This window comes from Leuciscus leuciscus (genome assembly GCF_965113295.1).
Source record: "Leuciscus leuciscus genome assembly, chromosome: 13".
In the NCBI taxonomy this organism is placed as follows: domain Eukaryota; kingdom Metazoa; phylum Chordata; class Actinopteri; order Cypriniformes; family Leuciscidae; genus Leuciscus; species Leuciscus leuciscus.
This window is the reverse complement of record NC_138737.1, coordinates 22,461,951-22,480,022: the sequence shown is the minus strand read 5'-3', so window position 1 is coordinate 22,480,022 and position 18,072 is coordinate 22,461,951. Positions and strand designations below refer to the sequence as shown.

General features: G+C 36.3%; 1 protein-coding gene across 1 annotated transcript; it reads right to left on the bottom strand.

Annotated features, from left to right (window-relative positions):
• Nucleotides 1-1,881: 1,881 nt before the first annotated feature.
• Nucleotides 1,882-8,726, bottom strand: gck (glucokinase (hexokinase 4)). Its single transcript, XM_082187644.1, has 10 exons — nucleotides 8,607-8,726; nucleotides 8,222-8,384; nucleotides 7,277-7,431; nucleotides 7,046-7,165; nucleotides 6,640-6,735; nucleotides 6,369-6,468; nucleotides 5,993-6,176; nucleotides 3,656-3,811; nucleotides 2,748-2,981; nucleotides 1,882-2,603 (listed from the first exon to the last, which is right to left on the bottom strand). Exons 1-10 carry the CDS (start codon nucleotides 8,679-8,681, stop codon nucleotides 2,456-2,458), a joined length of 1,431 nt encoding a protein of 476 aa, XP_082043770.1. The 5' UTR covers nucleotides 8,682-8,726; the 3' UTR covers nucleotides 1,882-2,455.
• Between the last annotated feature and the right edge of the window lie 9,346 nt (nucleotides 8,727-18,072).

Genomic DNA, 18,072 nt, shown 5'->3' with positions numbered 1-18,072 from the left:
ACATAAAGAATTTAACACGTCGAATTCATGCACTTACTGTAACGCAAATGGTATTGCGTTGCGTTTTTTTTGTTGCAAGTGGTACATTCCTGCACGGTGGGTGACGCACAGAAGCTATAGGGGAAAACACGGTTTGTCGAACCATTCGTAAGGTGGCCCTCGCTCTGCAGGAGTACATGAATAGTTTCATTAATAGTGTTTCCCGGACATTTATCGGCCATGTCCATAAAAGAGGGCTTTTATAAAATTGCCGGTAAGATATATTGTTAGGGTGACATCACATGAACACATTTTATTAAATTTTTTTCAAAAAGCAAATTGCACAAATGTACTATACAATATAATACATGTTAAGAATTATTTTAAATCTTTATTATTATTCTGTTAATCTTATGATAAGATTCCCTAGCTTTCTGAGTAGTACAAATACGTTCTATATTTATGTAAAATTATGTATATATATGTATGTGTAGCCTATGTGTAATATAGCCTATAGCCTATTTTTATAATATATAAAAAATGTGCATGTATCATTTTTTATATATTATAAAAATAGGCTATAGGCTATATTACACATATAGGCTACACATACATACATAATTTTACATAAATATAGAACGTATCTGTTTAACTTACACATTAACAATCAGCAATCTTTCTCCAACAGTCTTCTCTTGTTTGGCCGCAGAGACCGTATTGTTTCGAGCTTGAAATACATATTTAAATTCATCGTAATTATGAATGATTATCTCTTGCTCCTCCGCGGAAAAATATATCACTCTCGCTCTACCCGCGATTGGTTGTTCAGCGTCGACGTCACTCTTTTATGTGCACGCGCGCGTGGAGTAATCATAGCTTTAGGTTCAAAGCCTGAGTTGACAGAGAAAGTTGATGAGCTGCATCATGGTATCAATAAAGCCTGATTGCATCGGTTTGGTTTTGTCAACTCAAAACTAATCCTGTAACCCCGAGTTTGTTCAGCTACCTTCATGGTACAGGCCCCTGGTCTATGATCAATCGAGGGAGGATCTGATTTGTCACACCTTTTATAAAGTTCTACTCCAAAACAATATGCAAGACTTTATTGCTTTAATCATAAATTATAAATTTAAATACATTTAATAGTTAGTTATATTATATATTTTTATATAATAGAGTTTTTATTCTGCTTTTTCGACAGCAGTTTTATCAAACATGACCAGCCAGCAGATGTTATGATTATTGTAACTTAATTAAATTGTTAAATAGTTAACAAGTATAGCTTGCCTTATAAGTGGTTAATGTCTCCCAATGGTAGTTTTTAGAAAAAAATCCTGATCCATGATGTGCAATGATAAAAACTAATTTAATCTAGCATTTATAAAATCTTCTAGTGAGAATCACTGAAATTATCTCGTGATGTGAAGTGTATTTTATTGGTAACACTTTACAATAAGGTTCATTAGTTAACATTAGTTAACTACCTTAGTTAACATACTTAGTTCACAATGCACTGTGAAATGTATTTCCATTAACTAAGATTAACAAAGATTAATAAATACTGTAACAAATGTATTGCTCATTGTTAATTCATGTTAGTTAATACATTGACTAATGTTAACTAATGAACCTTATTGTAAAGTGTTTCCATTTTATTTTAAACCAAGGGCCCTTTCATATTATAATTGAGTTAAAAAATAGAATAAAAAAAAGTTGCTCCACCAATAACAAGATGCATTAAATTTTCACACACTCAAGAGGGGGCTTTAGCCTTCTGGTTCCCTAAGGCTGGATCAGGATAGATCATTTAATTTATTGTGATACATATTTTTAATTTACTTTTTGTCTTTGAGTGTAATGTTCATGTAAACTTCACTTGGACAGCAATTGAGTGTATCAGTCAAAGGTACAACAGCTTTATTTACAATAATTAATCATTTTCACATGTACAAAGTATATTAAAGTCCTGCATTAAATAATTTAACAGTTCTGATTACCACTGAATATAAACATAATTTAATAGTTCATAAATAAAACAAACAATAAACAGTGCACAATTACCTTGCTGGACCTGAACAGTTCATTTATATACAATCACATCTAGTTTCCTCCGCTTCTCTCCTAACCTCCAAAACAACCATGAAGGTGCAATATATGTGACGTTACCTGAATGTGCTCAGGACAATAGCGATAATAAACGATGTATGTTGTGTCTAAAAGCACATTTAACTTTAAATATCTGGCTTAATGGCTTTAAATGATACATAGCCTATGTTAAATATTTCAGTGGGCTGTATGCACGTGGTTAATAGATGTTGCCAAACAACACTGTAGCCGCCCACTTCACATCCGCAATGCAATGTTCGAAAGGAGAAAAGCACTTTCACCATAAGGAAGGCTTTCGGTGACCGCTCTAACATTGCGGGTCAGTGGTGATTCTACAGTTCCACCTGACAAAGACGAATGGTGTGGTTTCTCATGGTGTCAGCATGCAGGCGGCCATCTTGCACGCCACAGCAGAAATGAGAGCCGCGCCACGACCGCTCCCTTCTTCTGATTGGATGAAGGTAATTTTGCAGTGGGGAGTCATTTCCCACACAAGCTTATGGAACCTCTCCTTGAAACTGAATGGAAGAATTGGAAGGTCAAAGCCGAAACACACATTTTAATTGTGTTTATATCCCTAACTCATCATGTCAAACTGTTTCCTCTTAATTTCCCCCTCATTTATCTTTGTTTGCCTTGCCTCTCTCTCCTCTTGTACTCACCAAGGATGTAGTTTGTAGACAGATCCATCGACTCCCACAGTGATCTTCAGTTCCTCTTGACAACGGCGTTCCCTCATTTGGTTGATGACGCCAGCGAGTCCGGCTCCGCACATGTGTGCGGCTCGCGTAGACACACTCTCGCATGCCAGACGCACGATGTCACAGTCCAGCTCGGACGGCAAGATTCCCAGTGAACTTAGGATGTTATAAATCTGCTTTCTGTCCCCTGTGTCACTGAAATGAAAAATAATATAATCTTTTCATTCTCTTTGGCTTTTCCCTTGTGAAAAGTACACTTTAACATGATTTACAGATATAATATACTTAAAAAAAAAATACTTAAGTGCGAACTGAATGTATTGTTTTTGCACAGGGAAGGTGATTTGTTCCAGAAACATGTTTTTGTTATGCTGCTTGAAAGTCTCTTCACATCCTGATAGCAATCACTAAGTGGTCTAATAGGTATATATCTCATCTGTTGAAGGCATAGAACCATAAAATGTTCGCCCAATCATTGCATTCGGACCGAATGCAATGATTGGACGAACATTGTATGGTCCAACGATGTCCTACCTGCCTGTCATGTATTTTATAACACCCTGCTCACGCATACATCACACATCATCAGCGCATTTCATGTTAAGAGTTAGACAGACGTCAGTAATCAGCAGCGGTCAGGTGGTACAGGTCAGTGATCTTTAAGTTGTTTTTAAGTATACTACAAGTGCACATTCAATACAATTATGTGTTCCTCTTAACAAGGACTGTTAGAGATTCTAAAAACTGCTTTATTTCAGAAAACAAAACCTAATATCTTAAGTCATTTTGCTTTTCAAGGAAATGTATCTTGATTTAGGAATGTTTAAATATAAAAATCTCTCTTTTTATGATCAGCAGTTCAATCCTACCTCTCAATCTGGGAGACAAAGCGAGTTTCAAAAGCTCCACGTGTTTTCAGCAGGTCTGAGGCTTCGCCGTTAAACAGCAGATCTTCATTCACTAGTTTTAGCAGCACAAGACGCACAAGCTCCCCCATATACTTCCCACCAATCAGCTTCTCAAACCTAGAGATATGAGAGAAGAATATGTGCATGTTAGATCGACATTGACAAAACATTGACAACTGTCATCAGTATCAAGTGGCTCAAGTTCAGCAGCAAAAATAAAAAAGTGAATGATAGAAGCCTGAGGATAATCAAGAAATACAAATGGCCTAAAGTGACATGGACACAGTAGCAGCCCATTGAGCTCCACTGTATCTTCTAACATACACTGTAAATACCCATTAAGCGAGCAGCTTCACTAATGATCTCCTTCCCTTGCCATTAATCCAGCCGTGTGTATTCCAGCACTGACGTGGCTACCGTCAGTGTCTCCACATGTACAGAAAAACAACCCTTGTCACCTGGAGACCACATAAGAGCTCCAGGCTGCTGATCTAACTAAGCTCTTCATGAATTTGGAAGCATGTAAGGACATCTGCGTTTCAGATTCGGCCACTGGTCAAACTGATGCTCAAAAAGTGTGTCTAGTTACAATAAGATATCTGTGGAAATTGTGCATGTATGTTTGAATATAATGCAAAGTTGTTTGATATAGGCTATATGTAAAATCATAGCAAAGACTGATGTCTTGTCTACAAAATATCATGCATTAAATATTTATTTCATAGCTGCGATTGTTTTAGATCAAAATTGCATTACAAATATATAAAAAAGATGAATAGCTCTATATTTTTGTGAATACAAGTTTATGTTTAAATTAAACTTAATTGTTAGTTGTGTTCTGAACTTGAAGACATTTTAGTTTACTGAAGTTCTGTCATGACAACTCTTAAATTGGCATTGTAACGGTATTGGATATGACAATGTTAATGTATTTGATCTTGGCGGAATAGATGTGCCACGCTGCTGCTACTGCCAATACATTCACAGACATTGCTGTGAGCATTTAAGACATGCTGCTGCACATCTAACATACATGAATAGCCTCCCGCCCCGTAGCAGATCTATACAGGTGGAGCTGGGGAAGGGGGAGGGTTTCTGAAAGCACGCTGCAGACTGTTAACAGCAACACTACCAGTATTTGAACGTTGAGTCGCAGCTTATTGGCCCCTGATGCAACAGCAACCAATCAGCTGCGCTATGTAGATGGTGATGCCATCGCTACCAAATGAGTTAAGGACCTATCAGCCTGTGCCATATAGAGTTTCATGCCAGAACTTGGTATATATAGAGTGGGACCCAAAAGTCTGAGATCACTAAAAATGCTTCTGTTATTTCATTATCTCATGTGCTTCAATGGAAGCAATAAATAGTGCAGAAATATTTAAGAAATATTTCTTATTCATTTTACTTCCTTTGTTTTTGATTTTTTTAATTATAGAACTTTGTATATTTCCGGATTTAAAAATGAATTTAAATTCCAGAATATCAAAGTGTTCTCTGTGGCTTCTATTTTACATTTCTATAAATTTGTATTACATATCACTATATCATCTTATGCTTCAATGGAAGCAATAACTTGTGCAGAAATATATATATATTTTTTAAATATAGTTTTATCTCATAATCTTCCTTCTTTTAAATTTTTCTAACCTTACTTTGTTTGTAAGTTAATTAATTCTATTAATTAATTAATTAATTAATTCTGATGATCAATGTGATCTCAGTGGCTTATTTAAAAAATATATATATATATATATAAGAAATATTGAGAAATATTTAAGAAATTAGAATTCTAGAATATCAAAGTGGTCTCAGTGGCTTCTATTTTACATTTTTATAATATAGTCAGTTGTTTATGACATAATATATAATTATCTCATGTTCTAAAGAGCATATTGTGCTTCAATGGAAGCAATAAATAGTGGAGAAATATTTATGACATATTTCATATTCTTTTTATCCCCTAACCTTCCTTTGTTTTGAAATTGTAAAAGAAAATATAACTTAGGTTATTTCCAGTTTTAAATATGAATTTGAATTTCAGATTACCAACATGGTCTCCGTGGCTTTTATTTTACATTTTTATAAAAGTAAAAATGATGACATATTATATCATTATATCATGTTCTAAAGAACATATTGTGCTTCAGTGGAAGCAATAAATAAAACATATTTAAGAATTTTCTTTTTCTGTCTATTCATTTTACCTTATAACACTGCTTTGTTTTTCTTTCTTTCTTTTTTTTTCATTTCCAGATTTAAATACCAATTTTCCCAGAATTGTTCGAGATCACTCACAGCTGATGTCCAGGGTTAATTGACGTCTCATCAACAACCCGATCGTATTCCAGGCGGAAGTCCTCCAGTTCACCGTTGTCCCCGAACGCTCCCCACTCCGTGTTCACACACATCCTCCCCTCCTCTCCTTCCACCAGCTCCACCTTACGCATCTCCTCCATATAACACGCATTACAGCCTGTACCTGAGAAACCAGGAAAAAATGAAAACAACAAAAAAACATTAGACTAAAAGCTTCAGGCCTATTGCTTTATAGCCATGCTGTTTTTTTTCCGGAATGATTGCTGTTAAAATATCTCATCTTCCTGTTATAAAGTTTATATCCGAGCTCTAATTATATTTACATGGGTCTAAGTGTGTGCGGTCACTCTCTTACCTACTATCATGCCAACTTCACAGCTGCGGTCTTCATAGTAGCAGGAGATCATGGTGGCTACTGTGTCATTCACCATGGCTACCACGTCCATTTCAAAGTCCTAAAAAAAAAAATTCGATCACTTTTATAGGACAGCCGTTTATTATAAGCTTTTAAGATGTCAAATGTACTGTTATTTTGAGAGCAGCTTTCCATTACCAGTTAAACAAGATCCCAGAACAGAATTTGTGCTGGAAATTTATAGTATGAAAGGTAACTCATGCATACTAACCCCTCTCCTTTTAATGGCATCTCTCAGTAGACCCACAATGTTATTGCCCTCAGCGCCAGAGGCCTTGAAGCCTTTAGTCCAGTTAAGCAGAATGCCCTATTACAGTATAAACAAAAAAAAGATGTTACACAATGAAGCACGTCCACAATAAAATGCATGATGATCAATGATGATGTGTTTAGCGATGAGAGGGCGGGACAACCTGTCACTCACATGACATCACAGCAATAGCACACCACAACCATCCAATCAATTCCCAATAGACTAAATCTAGTCCCGCCCTACATTTATTCTTGTTCGAGAAGCCGTTTCACTCGGATATACATCACAATAGAAAAGGAAATATTATCGCAACTTCCATTTCATGCTGACTTTAAGTGGTTGCAGAATGAATGCAGACACTGACCTTGTCCAAATCCTCATGACGGACTGGAAAAGAGAAGGTGAATCCCAGTGGAAGCTTCTTATGTTTCAGATTATGTTTGTCCAGGAAGTCAGATATGCACTCGGCAATGTAGTCAAACAACTTTATGGAGAGAAAATGGGGTACAAACTGAGACGGAGGAGACTAAAATGTCAGAAAATGTGTCTATATTGTATGTAGTCTACAGAAGGTTTGACCTTTTTAATATCTCACCATTTCAGCTGTGCCGGTCATTGCGTCTTCAGGGATGGAGTACATGTGATTCTTGGTCTCCACCTTCCAGCCTCGCTCTTCATCCTCACCCACTTTCACCAGCATCACTCGGAAGTTTGTCCCTCCAAGATCAAGTGCCAGGAAATCACCCACTTCTGAGATGAGTCACATGAATCAACATCAGCAATAATATGAGTCATGCGGATCAACATCAGGTTCCAGGAAAAGACAATGTATTTACACTTTTTGTCAATGTACATAAACTAACCTTAAAGAAACTGATAATGATTAAACTCATAGCAAATAACAATATGTTTACTTCATGCAGGGATAGATGACCCAAAATCGAAAATTCTTAATGTTTGCATACAAGTTGTTCTAAACCTCTATGAATTTCTTTCTTCTGCTGAACACAAAAGAGGATATTTTGAAGAATATCGTATTCCATACCATATTCTTCAAAATATCTTCTTTTGTAAAGAAAGAAAATCATAAAGATTTGGAAATAAGGGCAAGAAAATTATGACAGAATCAATAGATGACAAACCGTCCCTTAAAGCTGAATATGTGCTTGATAACAGCATCAAATATCTGATGCAACATAAAACAAAAAAATTCAATATGAAAATCCTAAACAAAACGTTTTTATTTCAAACTGTATTTATAAAATACATTTGTTAAACATTAAATTGCATTAAATTGCATGCAGAATTAAACATTAAATGCAGCATATACATTATTATACTGGTGGTGGTTGAGGAGAGATCCCCTGATATGATTGTAAAGCGCTTTGGTTGTACAGTAGTAGCCTACATATGAAAGCGCTATATAAATGCCTCATTCATTCTATCCTATATGCTCAACCACCGATTTTTTTTTTTTTAATACAGCACTTTTTTATTTAATTTGGCTATTTTGTATTTAGAACTTATTTAGAGCTCTTACCAGAGCCTTCAGGTGTGGAGCGGACATAAGTAGGCAACATTTTGACGCTGGCTTCATCATGTGTTTCCACACGCAATCCCCTCTCCATCTCTCTTCGCATTCTCCTCATCACTTCCTCTAGGTCTTCTTTACTCAGAAGGAATTCAGACAGAATTTGGTCCACCTGTAGAATATGTCAGAGAGAGAGAGAGAGAGAGAGAGAGATTCAAATAAGTGAATAGTTTTTGATGATAGTTTTTTTCTGAGAATACATAATTTGATATTAACATGATAAAGATGCATCTCAAATGTGTTTGTAACAATCACAGTAGTGCCAGTGAACCGCAATTAGCAGGTATAATGATTCATTCCCATTATTTGGGCACCCTTAAGTCAAGTCTCTTACCATGAGAATTCTCTTCAGTACTGACTCAAAGTCACTCGGTATCCTCTGCCTACGAGCTGAAGTAAGACACGGCATCTTTGCAAGTCTTTCCAAACAAGTGTAGGATGAGCGTTGATTTGCTAAAGTTTGAATGTGTGTGAGGTGCATGGAGATGCTCAGCTGTTTTTATGCTCCGGTGAAGGAGGTGGAGAGGTGTGGTCAAAGAGATCATTGCCCTCTGTACACACACACACACACACACACACACACACACACACACACACACACACACACACACACACACACACACACACACACACACTCCTGATCAAACACACACACATACACATCTCAACCATTACCTTGGCAACCTAGTCAAGGCCACACATGTGATCATGTGCTTCACAGTGAACATGACCTGAGAAGTTCAAATTGTGTTTGATACAATTAATACGATATCTACAATATATATATATATATATATATATATATATATATATATAATATATATATATATATATATATATATATATATATATATATATACATAATTAAAGGAAATTATACTGGGATGCACTAAAGCAGGCATGTTTGTGTGCTATAATAACAGACATTTGTGCTTGCAGAAATGTTTGCCTATATTATATTTTCTATATTATATTATATTATCTTGATTTATCGTATGTAGTATAATAGTAGTAGTTTTTTTTATAATTTTTTAGGTTCAATTCAAAAATAGCAACTGAACTTAAACCCTTGATAAATATAGATGACTTTGTTTGCACAGGGCAAACATTTATCCTGAAATAGGTCTGCAGGAATGTGATCTGAGGGAAAGTCCAAAAATCTAAAAGTTTATTGCACTCTAAATGTTGCCCAAGTGGTCAGACGAGGTATAAAAAAAACACCAAAAAAACTTGATTATGTTAAAATCTGTTAAAATTCAGATAAATGTGATTACAGAAAGATCCTAAATTACTCCAAAAGCATAAACAAACTTTAAAAAAAAAACATTTTAAAAATATATATTTTGACATTTTTATCAATGCAAAGTTTATTTTAAACTTGATGGAAGTTCAAAAAAGCCAAGAGATAGATTCAATATCAAGTATAAGTTCTTTCAGTTTAGAAATTTTATTTTGAACTTGATGGAAGTTCTAGAAAGCCAAGAGAAAGATGTTGCAATTTTATTGCACAATTACATGAATCATTTAGTATAAGTTTTATAGAACTGCGGTTTAGAAAATGTGGCTCTGCAGTTATGGTGAGTTTTGTGCTGACGGCTGATAACATGAGTTTGTTGATAGAGTACGTGGCCCACATTTCTTATTCCCAGGTTTGACTAGGACCTAGAAAAATTGTAATGCCACATCATAAAATTACATTATAAAGAACTATGCGCTTCAGAGTTCTAACTTTATTGTCACGGTTTGTGGAAAGCCTTTTTCTGTTCCAGCACGACAAAGCAAGATCCATATTAAAAACCACATGACTTTTGCTTTGTAGTGTATGTTAGATAAAGTCTTCATATTTGGGTTAGTTACATAAAGTACACACACACACACACACACACACACACACACACACACACACACACACACACACACACAATTATGTGTGTCAAGACCTTAAAATAAAGGTGGTCAAACACCCCCTGAACTCCCACACCAAGTTACGGTCACAATATACTACTAACATTGCGAAACGTGCTTATCAGTGCAAACAAACTTTATTTTTGGACATTTATCTATTCTTGGATTCAAATGCTTTAAATAGTTTAGCTAAAGAACTGAGCATTAATCATATTCTAAAATACCGTATGCATTTGGATCACAACATAAAATAACACTATAAGTTGTACAACTGATGCATTGAATCATCACGTAGGAGCAGATTTTGTGTTATTAAATGCACATTGCAAATTTAGACTGCATTACTATAACCTGAGTCTAATAAAGACAGACAGCTATTAGCATAATAATATTTTTACAGCCGTGGCTTCTGTATGTTGTCTAGGCTTATTCCAGAAAAATGTATGTTAAATTTTAATCATTTTATGAGAGAGTGTGATAACTGTAGTTAGAGTTAATCATTTATCAGTTTTTGTACTGAACTGTTTCATTGGCATTCCATTTTATGATATAATATTACATTGAATGCAAATCCAACGAGTTAAAGTAACTCAAACCATTTGAGAAAACCGATTGCCTTAAACCAAAGTTTCAAAACTAATATTTATGAGTACAGTTTGAGTCCACTTCAGTACAATCCATTTCAGTCGACATAATATTAAATTGTAAAATTAAACTATAATTCCACTTAAATACTTTGTGTAGCTGAAACTAATGGGTCGTTTACATGACACAGTTTTTAACTATAAATGGACAACCTTTTATGTGCTTTTTGCCATTTTGGGAGCCTGAAAATGCAAACTTTTGAAAACGTGTTTTAAAGTTCAAGTTTTTGAAAACGATACTGTTATCATCTCCGTGTAAACTACTAAAACATGAATTTGTGTCTTTACACAAAGTGACATCGCCAACTACTGGCCTGGCAGCAGAATACAGCGTTTTCAATCGTTTTTGCGAATCCTTGTGTAAGGGGATCGTTTTGACAATGTTTTTGTCTGTATGCGAGAAAAAAAAAACTTTTCAGTTTTTAGTACATTGTTGTCATGTAAACATACCCTTAAATTGTGTTAAACCATTAAATTCTGCATTTTTTTTATTTAAAGGCACAATATGTAAATGGTTTGGATTTAAATATCCAAAAACCATTAGAACAGTTTTATATATTTTGTTGACTTGTCTTATCTTACCTTATCCCAAATGTTTCCAACAATGATTAAATCCAGAGAAATCAGCTGTTTTAACCAGTGTAATGTCAATGTCAGTGATGTCATATCCGCATTACCCCTGATTTCCGTAGAAACCATGGAACCACCAAAGACGCTTTTATTAGACATGTTTTATAGGTGAGCAACAATTTGGATACCTTTATTGTTATATAGCTTAACACGGTTAGTCTTATTGTTTGAATCTCTTATTTTCTTGATTTATTGTGAGTAACATGTTTGTACCCAAAAAGTAGATCAGACAACACTTTTATTAATATATTCTAATATCGATCTACTTTATTGCAATGTGCAACAAGTAGAGTCGTGTTATACGTGGTATCACATCATTCATGGCGTCATCAAACTACGCCTTTGTTATTGTTTTGAATAAGTGACCTCTAGCAGCTAAACTTACATACTGTGCCTTTAACTCTACTATTTTACCATTAACTGCAAGTTAACAATAGTACAAGCACACCTGCATATACTATAATAGCAAAGAGAGTATATCCATGCTGAAGTGCACACAGCCATTGATTTTTAAATAAAGCAACATGCAGTTCTCAACCTAACCACTAACTCTACTCTTCACCACAATAAACAAAACAAACCCCCTAAAAACAAACATATCAGAAACCTTTTTAAATTCTAACATAACAGAATATTAAACACTAACAGTTCACCCCCGATACTAATCTTGTGCAAAACACATAAAATAACACTTAATTTTAACATTTTGGGTAAGTTTACACAACAACGATGTACTAAAAACGGAAAAGTTTTTCATTTGCGTTCTTGAATACAGACAACAACATTGTCAAAACGATCCCCGTTCACACCCATCTGAGAAAACGATTAAAAACGCTGTATTCTGCAGCCAGGCCAGTAGTTGGCGATGTCACTATGTAAAGAAACACTATGCACATAGACTGAACACGTAATACGCATGTGCATGACCGTTTTCACAAATACGTGTTTTTGTAGTTTACATGGAAACGATAACGCTATCGTTTTCAAAAACTTGCACTCTGAATCCTGTTTTCAAACGTTTGCATTTTCAGGCACCCAGAATGCCGTTGTTGTGTGAATTAATGGCCAAAACGCATACAAAGTTTTCGTTTTTAGTTGAAAATGGTGTTGTGTAATCAATCTCTGTATTGAAGATGCAGCTAGAGTGACACATCACACACATGGAGTTTGTCCAAGGTCATGAACCAGTCATAAGAGCAATCTCACAACAAAGAAATCTACTGTGGCGTGAGGGGGAGGATCAACGAAAGATGAGCAGATATTCGCAGGACATTGCAGCATGCTTTGATACTACATTCCCGGCAATGTCTTGGACAGAAACCAGGTGTAATTACAGTAAGTGTAGATAAAAATAAATAAATAATCTGATTTAAGAAAGTACCATTGACAATATGGCCTACTTTGTATATAAATACATATCCACTTTGTGAAATTATGTCACATTATCTGTTTATGTTTAAATATAAAAATGGTATACTATAGACCTACTTGTATGATTTATTTTTGGTTAAGGACATTTGAAAGTGAATTGTGGGTAAAGCAACTATCAATGATAGTCCAATTAGACAACAAATGCTGCCCAAAAAAAAAGAGAGATTTAAACATACATTTTAAGAAGATACTTTACCTTGTTCATGGTATGAAGGTCCATGGTTTGTCTTCCTCATGGGCGCATCATTTCAAAGAGAAATGCGCGTAAGGTGTAGGTTTTCCTCTGTACTTCCAGCTCAATGCAAATGGCTCAAATGAAATGGAAATATATATACATAAACCGTCGATCAGCTTATCCAACATTCTTCATGGTCAACTGTGGATATTCCAATTGTCAATCACACCAAATGGTCCTTTGTGTGGTCCATTTTTGATCATCCAAGTGTCCCAACACCAAAGTCCAAATAGTTTTGTATAGCCTGAATAAGTTGTTCAGTATTTTCATTCCAGTTGACTAATTCCTTGTCCGGCGTTGGAGGTGTGCCATCAAAATGATGCTCAACCAGCTTTCCTTGCACCACTAAAGCTATCTGACCCAATGATAAAATAATGACTAAACTTACAGAATCATGACTGCATTATGCCTTTTAACTAAAAAAATCGGAGTATTGCGATCCTTTGAAACACTCTATTGAGGAAAAGGGGTTTCATTCATAATTTCCCCCCTCCCGACTCCCTGTAACTTAGGCAACAAAAGGACTGTTTCCTCCTGTTTTGTAGAAAAATACCAACACCTGTCTCCTTCTACGCCAATTCAGACCGCAGGCCCTTCTTGTTGCCGTGGCAAACTCGTCACCTTGGATATCTGTGAAGACCACACACCACTGATATGGAAAATACTTTGCTTGCCCTGGGTTAAGTGCCCAAAGGAAATTGTTAAATGAGGCAAAATTACTTAGGAAAACATTGGAGGAGTATGAGTGTTGTTTGGTGAAAATGAGTGACAGTCTATCTAGTGTTCGCTTAACACTAACCCTCACAGACAATAGGATATTTTATATTGTAATATGGAATTGCAGAGAAATGCTTGTTACTGTTGGTGCAATACTATATCGGCTAAAGATAATAAAAACAAAAGATATGGAATCTGATATTTAAAGCTTAATAGTTGGTCAAGCTTGTTTGGTGACGCAAAGCCACCTTGAGAGCTCCTTTTATAGCCAAGACCAAAAAGATTTATAGTTCACTGCAGCAACTTCTTATCAAATCAACTTTTAAAGATAATACAGACAGTAAAAGTGAGAATCTCTCTTATACAAGGCCTGGAGCCTGGTACAACTGTGCTGGTCCTGCCCCATTTAACAAGTATTGTTGTGTAGATGTAAATTTATTTGGCATTGAAGGTACTTGGGCTTCTACCAACTCTAAAAGATTCAATATTAATAGTAATTCACAATGAGTGACTGTACTCTGACTGTATTGAATTATTATATTCATGCCGTATGTTCCAAAAAGTCTTGTGTTTTTATAAACTGCTCATTTAATAAACTCCGTCTTCATCTTTTTGCAGTTATTTAGTTGGTTGTTTGGTAAATGTATCCATATCGTTCAGTGCTCTTTTGTATTTTCTGATTTGTTTTATTTTCCACAATATTTTTTGAAGGTAGGGTAGGCAATTTGTTTTATAAGTACTTTTTGTTATACCTGTTCAAACTCTCTTCACACCCTTATAGCATCAACAATAGTAGTGGTCTTAATATTAAAACATGTACAAATATTTTTCCTGGAAGTCACAGGACCAAAAAATGTTCGTCCAATCATTGCGTTCGAAACCGAATGCAATGATACGATGTCCTCCCTGCCTGTCAACCTATGTGTTTGCATACCTCCGTGCACCCTGCTCGCGCAGACATCACGCGTCATCAGAGGCTTCAGTAAGGCTATGCAGATTTGTAGAGTAGCACCACACATTGCAGCCGCCTTTTACAGTTCCTCCTGAACCAAAACAATGAGCTACTGCGGCATTCACGCCATGCCGTAATCGTAATTATGAGATGGCAACCCGTGAGCAGTTCATGTCCTCAGACTCAGATTTAAGTGTTTCTCTTGCAACACTATCAACACCGAAATGAATCTACAGCAGTCAAATGGTACAACTAGAGCTCTGTAAGTTGTTTATGTTCGTTATTATTGTTATGTTATGTGCTTTGAGACATGAGGTAATTTAACAACGTCTCCCATCTTGTGATACTTTGCAGACTCTGCTGTGAGCGTTCATGTGTTTTGAAGGAGGCGTGGCTTTGGAGACGCTCTGAAGGGAGGGTGGGATCCTATGCTTTCAAAGCTAGCTTGCTATTGCTAGCCTGTCCGAAATTGTCTACCCTAGCTTTAAAGGATTAATCTTCTAGGTGTGGTGGTCACATTGGTGAAATTTTGGTGCAATTTTGCAGCCAAAAAAAGTCCATTGTCAATAGTGTAGCAATATATGAAACACAACAGACACAGATAATAATTTTGGTCAATGAGGCAAATGCGTGACGATCTTGAAGCAGTTGTGAATTGTGTGAGGGGAAATGTTTTCCCCTCAAACCAAATTCCAATGTGTAATGTAGTCCACTGAGGCAAGTTGTAGTTGAGAATCCAAGTGCAGTTTATTTATAGTGTCCAAAGATCCAAAAACATAATAAACCATGAACAAAATTTGACTACGAACAGACCTGGCACATGGAAACATGGAGCAGTATACATACTTCAATACATGACAAAGTATCAAGGCAAACATGAGGACTTAAATACACAAGGACTAATGAGTAACAAAAAACACCTGAGCATGGTCAAGACAATAAACCAATGACAAAAAGAGCAGATTATCACATAAGACAAAAGGTGTGTTCGACATCGGCTGCGCTGGATGTAACCGGTGGGGAGGAGCTGCAAACGGAGACGTGAAGTCGGACACTTTATGGTTCCCGTATTGACCACTCACGTGGTGTTTGCATACTTTACCACAGCTGAAGTGAAATAAATGCAATATTTGTCAAATACACAGATGTTTCAGAGACATTTTCATTCAATATGCCTACTGCTTCATAAAGCGTCTGTTTGAACAAGAATAAAGTTCAACATAAGCCTACTATCAATGAAGCGGAGTCGACGGTTTTAATCAGTTTTATTTTGATAAACATGACACAATATAACATCGCAACAGTGTTTACTGTTATAAAAAATGATTTGTGAGCTTTAGTGGAACTAAAGGTGTGAGAATAAACACGAAACACACGTGATCGTTGTCATGCGGTGAATCCGGCCAATCGGGGAATAGCTGTGTCGTCATCAGAGCTTGTGCAGCCGCTCTTGAGAAGCTGCGCTGGCTGAGTTCTCCGGCTACTTTCGAATCGCTCTTGCGGTACTTTGATGGCATACGTCACAGTCACGTATCAAGTATCAAGTCGGCCAAAATTTCTAACCGGCATGCACTGCTTCAAGTCAGCCACCGATCGGTCTGAAAAGTCGAACAAGCCTAAACAAATGAGAAAATAACACAACACATGAACTAAGGGAAGCACATGACAAGATAACATGAGGGCAAGGGAATCACATGACAAACCAGGACACAAAGGAACCATGACTACAAAAGAAAGACATGAGCGTGAAACAAAGTGAAACTCAGGCATAAGGTAACTAAGAAAGCCATTAAGTCCATGGCGAAAAGTGTCCTTTAAAGGACAAGTTCGGTATTTTACACTTAAAGCCCTGTTTGCAGATCGTATCTGATGAAATAGAACGGTTAAGATTAAAATTTGGACACATGCTGCTGTCCCGAGAATTTTAGGTTTATTTCGCTTCCCCCCACCACCCCCACAATGGTTGTCTATATGCACTGGAAGATTCCGTCCTAAAAACACATTAAACTTTCGTTTACAAAGACGTGAAACTCACCGAGTGGTCAGGGGTGTTCACTGATATGTTCCATCAAAAATCGCTGAAAAAGATGCATTTCAACAGGTTTTATCGTAGTTTTTGTCCAACTCCATTGACTTAGGACGTGCTGTGAGACCGCAGCACCTTTACGATATTACTCCGCTGCTTCTTCTTCTGCTTCTTCTGTGTATTCAATGAAATGCCCGTGATTTGCTTGCAATTGGCAAAGGTGCATTATCGCCACCAACTGGGCTGGAGTGTCTATTATTCAAGCTCTCAACGGAAGAATCACGGGTGTGACGCGTTTGGCAAAATAGGTCCACAAAAGCGAAATAAACCTAAAATTCTCGGGACAGGAGCATGTGTCCAAATTTTAATCTTAACCGTTCTATTTCATCAGATACGATCTGTAAACAGGGCTTTAAGTGTAAAATACCGAACTTGTCCTTTAAGACATGACAGCGATCACATGGATTACTATTGAAATGGCTGGATTTTGCCTGAGAAATTGGCTGAACAACGGTAAATGTGATCGCACCTTAATTCCTAAATGCATGGGTATTGAAATGACTGGACTTGGCCCACGAAAATTCCCTGAAAAATGGTAGATATGTCTGCACATTTAGGGGTCGTTCACACAGAACAAATTTTTCCAATGCTTTTCTATGTAAACATGCGTTAGATAGATGGACATGTTTGACTGTCAAATCTTATGTCTTTTGCAGCATCTTGCACAACACACCCCATTTCAGGGCTCGAATGGGCTTAAGGAATTAACCTTACACTGATTTGTCCATGGGTTCCATTGCGGCCCTATCTGAATTAGCCCTGTATGGGCTATTGGAACCCATGGACAAACTCTTTTGTGGCCCATTCCTTAAGCCCATAGCGTGGGCTAATGGCTGGGATGCCATTCCAAAAATGCAGCTCTCAAATTAAAAGAATTTCATCTTTTAAAATCAAATCTCTATTTTTCTTTTATTCTACTGCCATGTGTCTGTTGTATTTTAAGGCAAAAACATGTTCTGTGTGAATGGACCCTAAGAAATCAATACAAGTAAGCTGTCTGAATGATCCAGAGAACCATTATGCTAACCCATATGACCCATTCATAGCAAAACAACAACTTCAAAGACTGATTAATTCACCATTCTGGCATTTCTAGCTCTAATTCTAACAAGGAACTTTATAAAAAAAATAATAAAAAAACACTGGAATAAAGAGTACATTTCAAAAATGACTCCCCATGCACAATTCAGTCAAATAGTC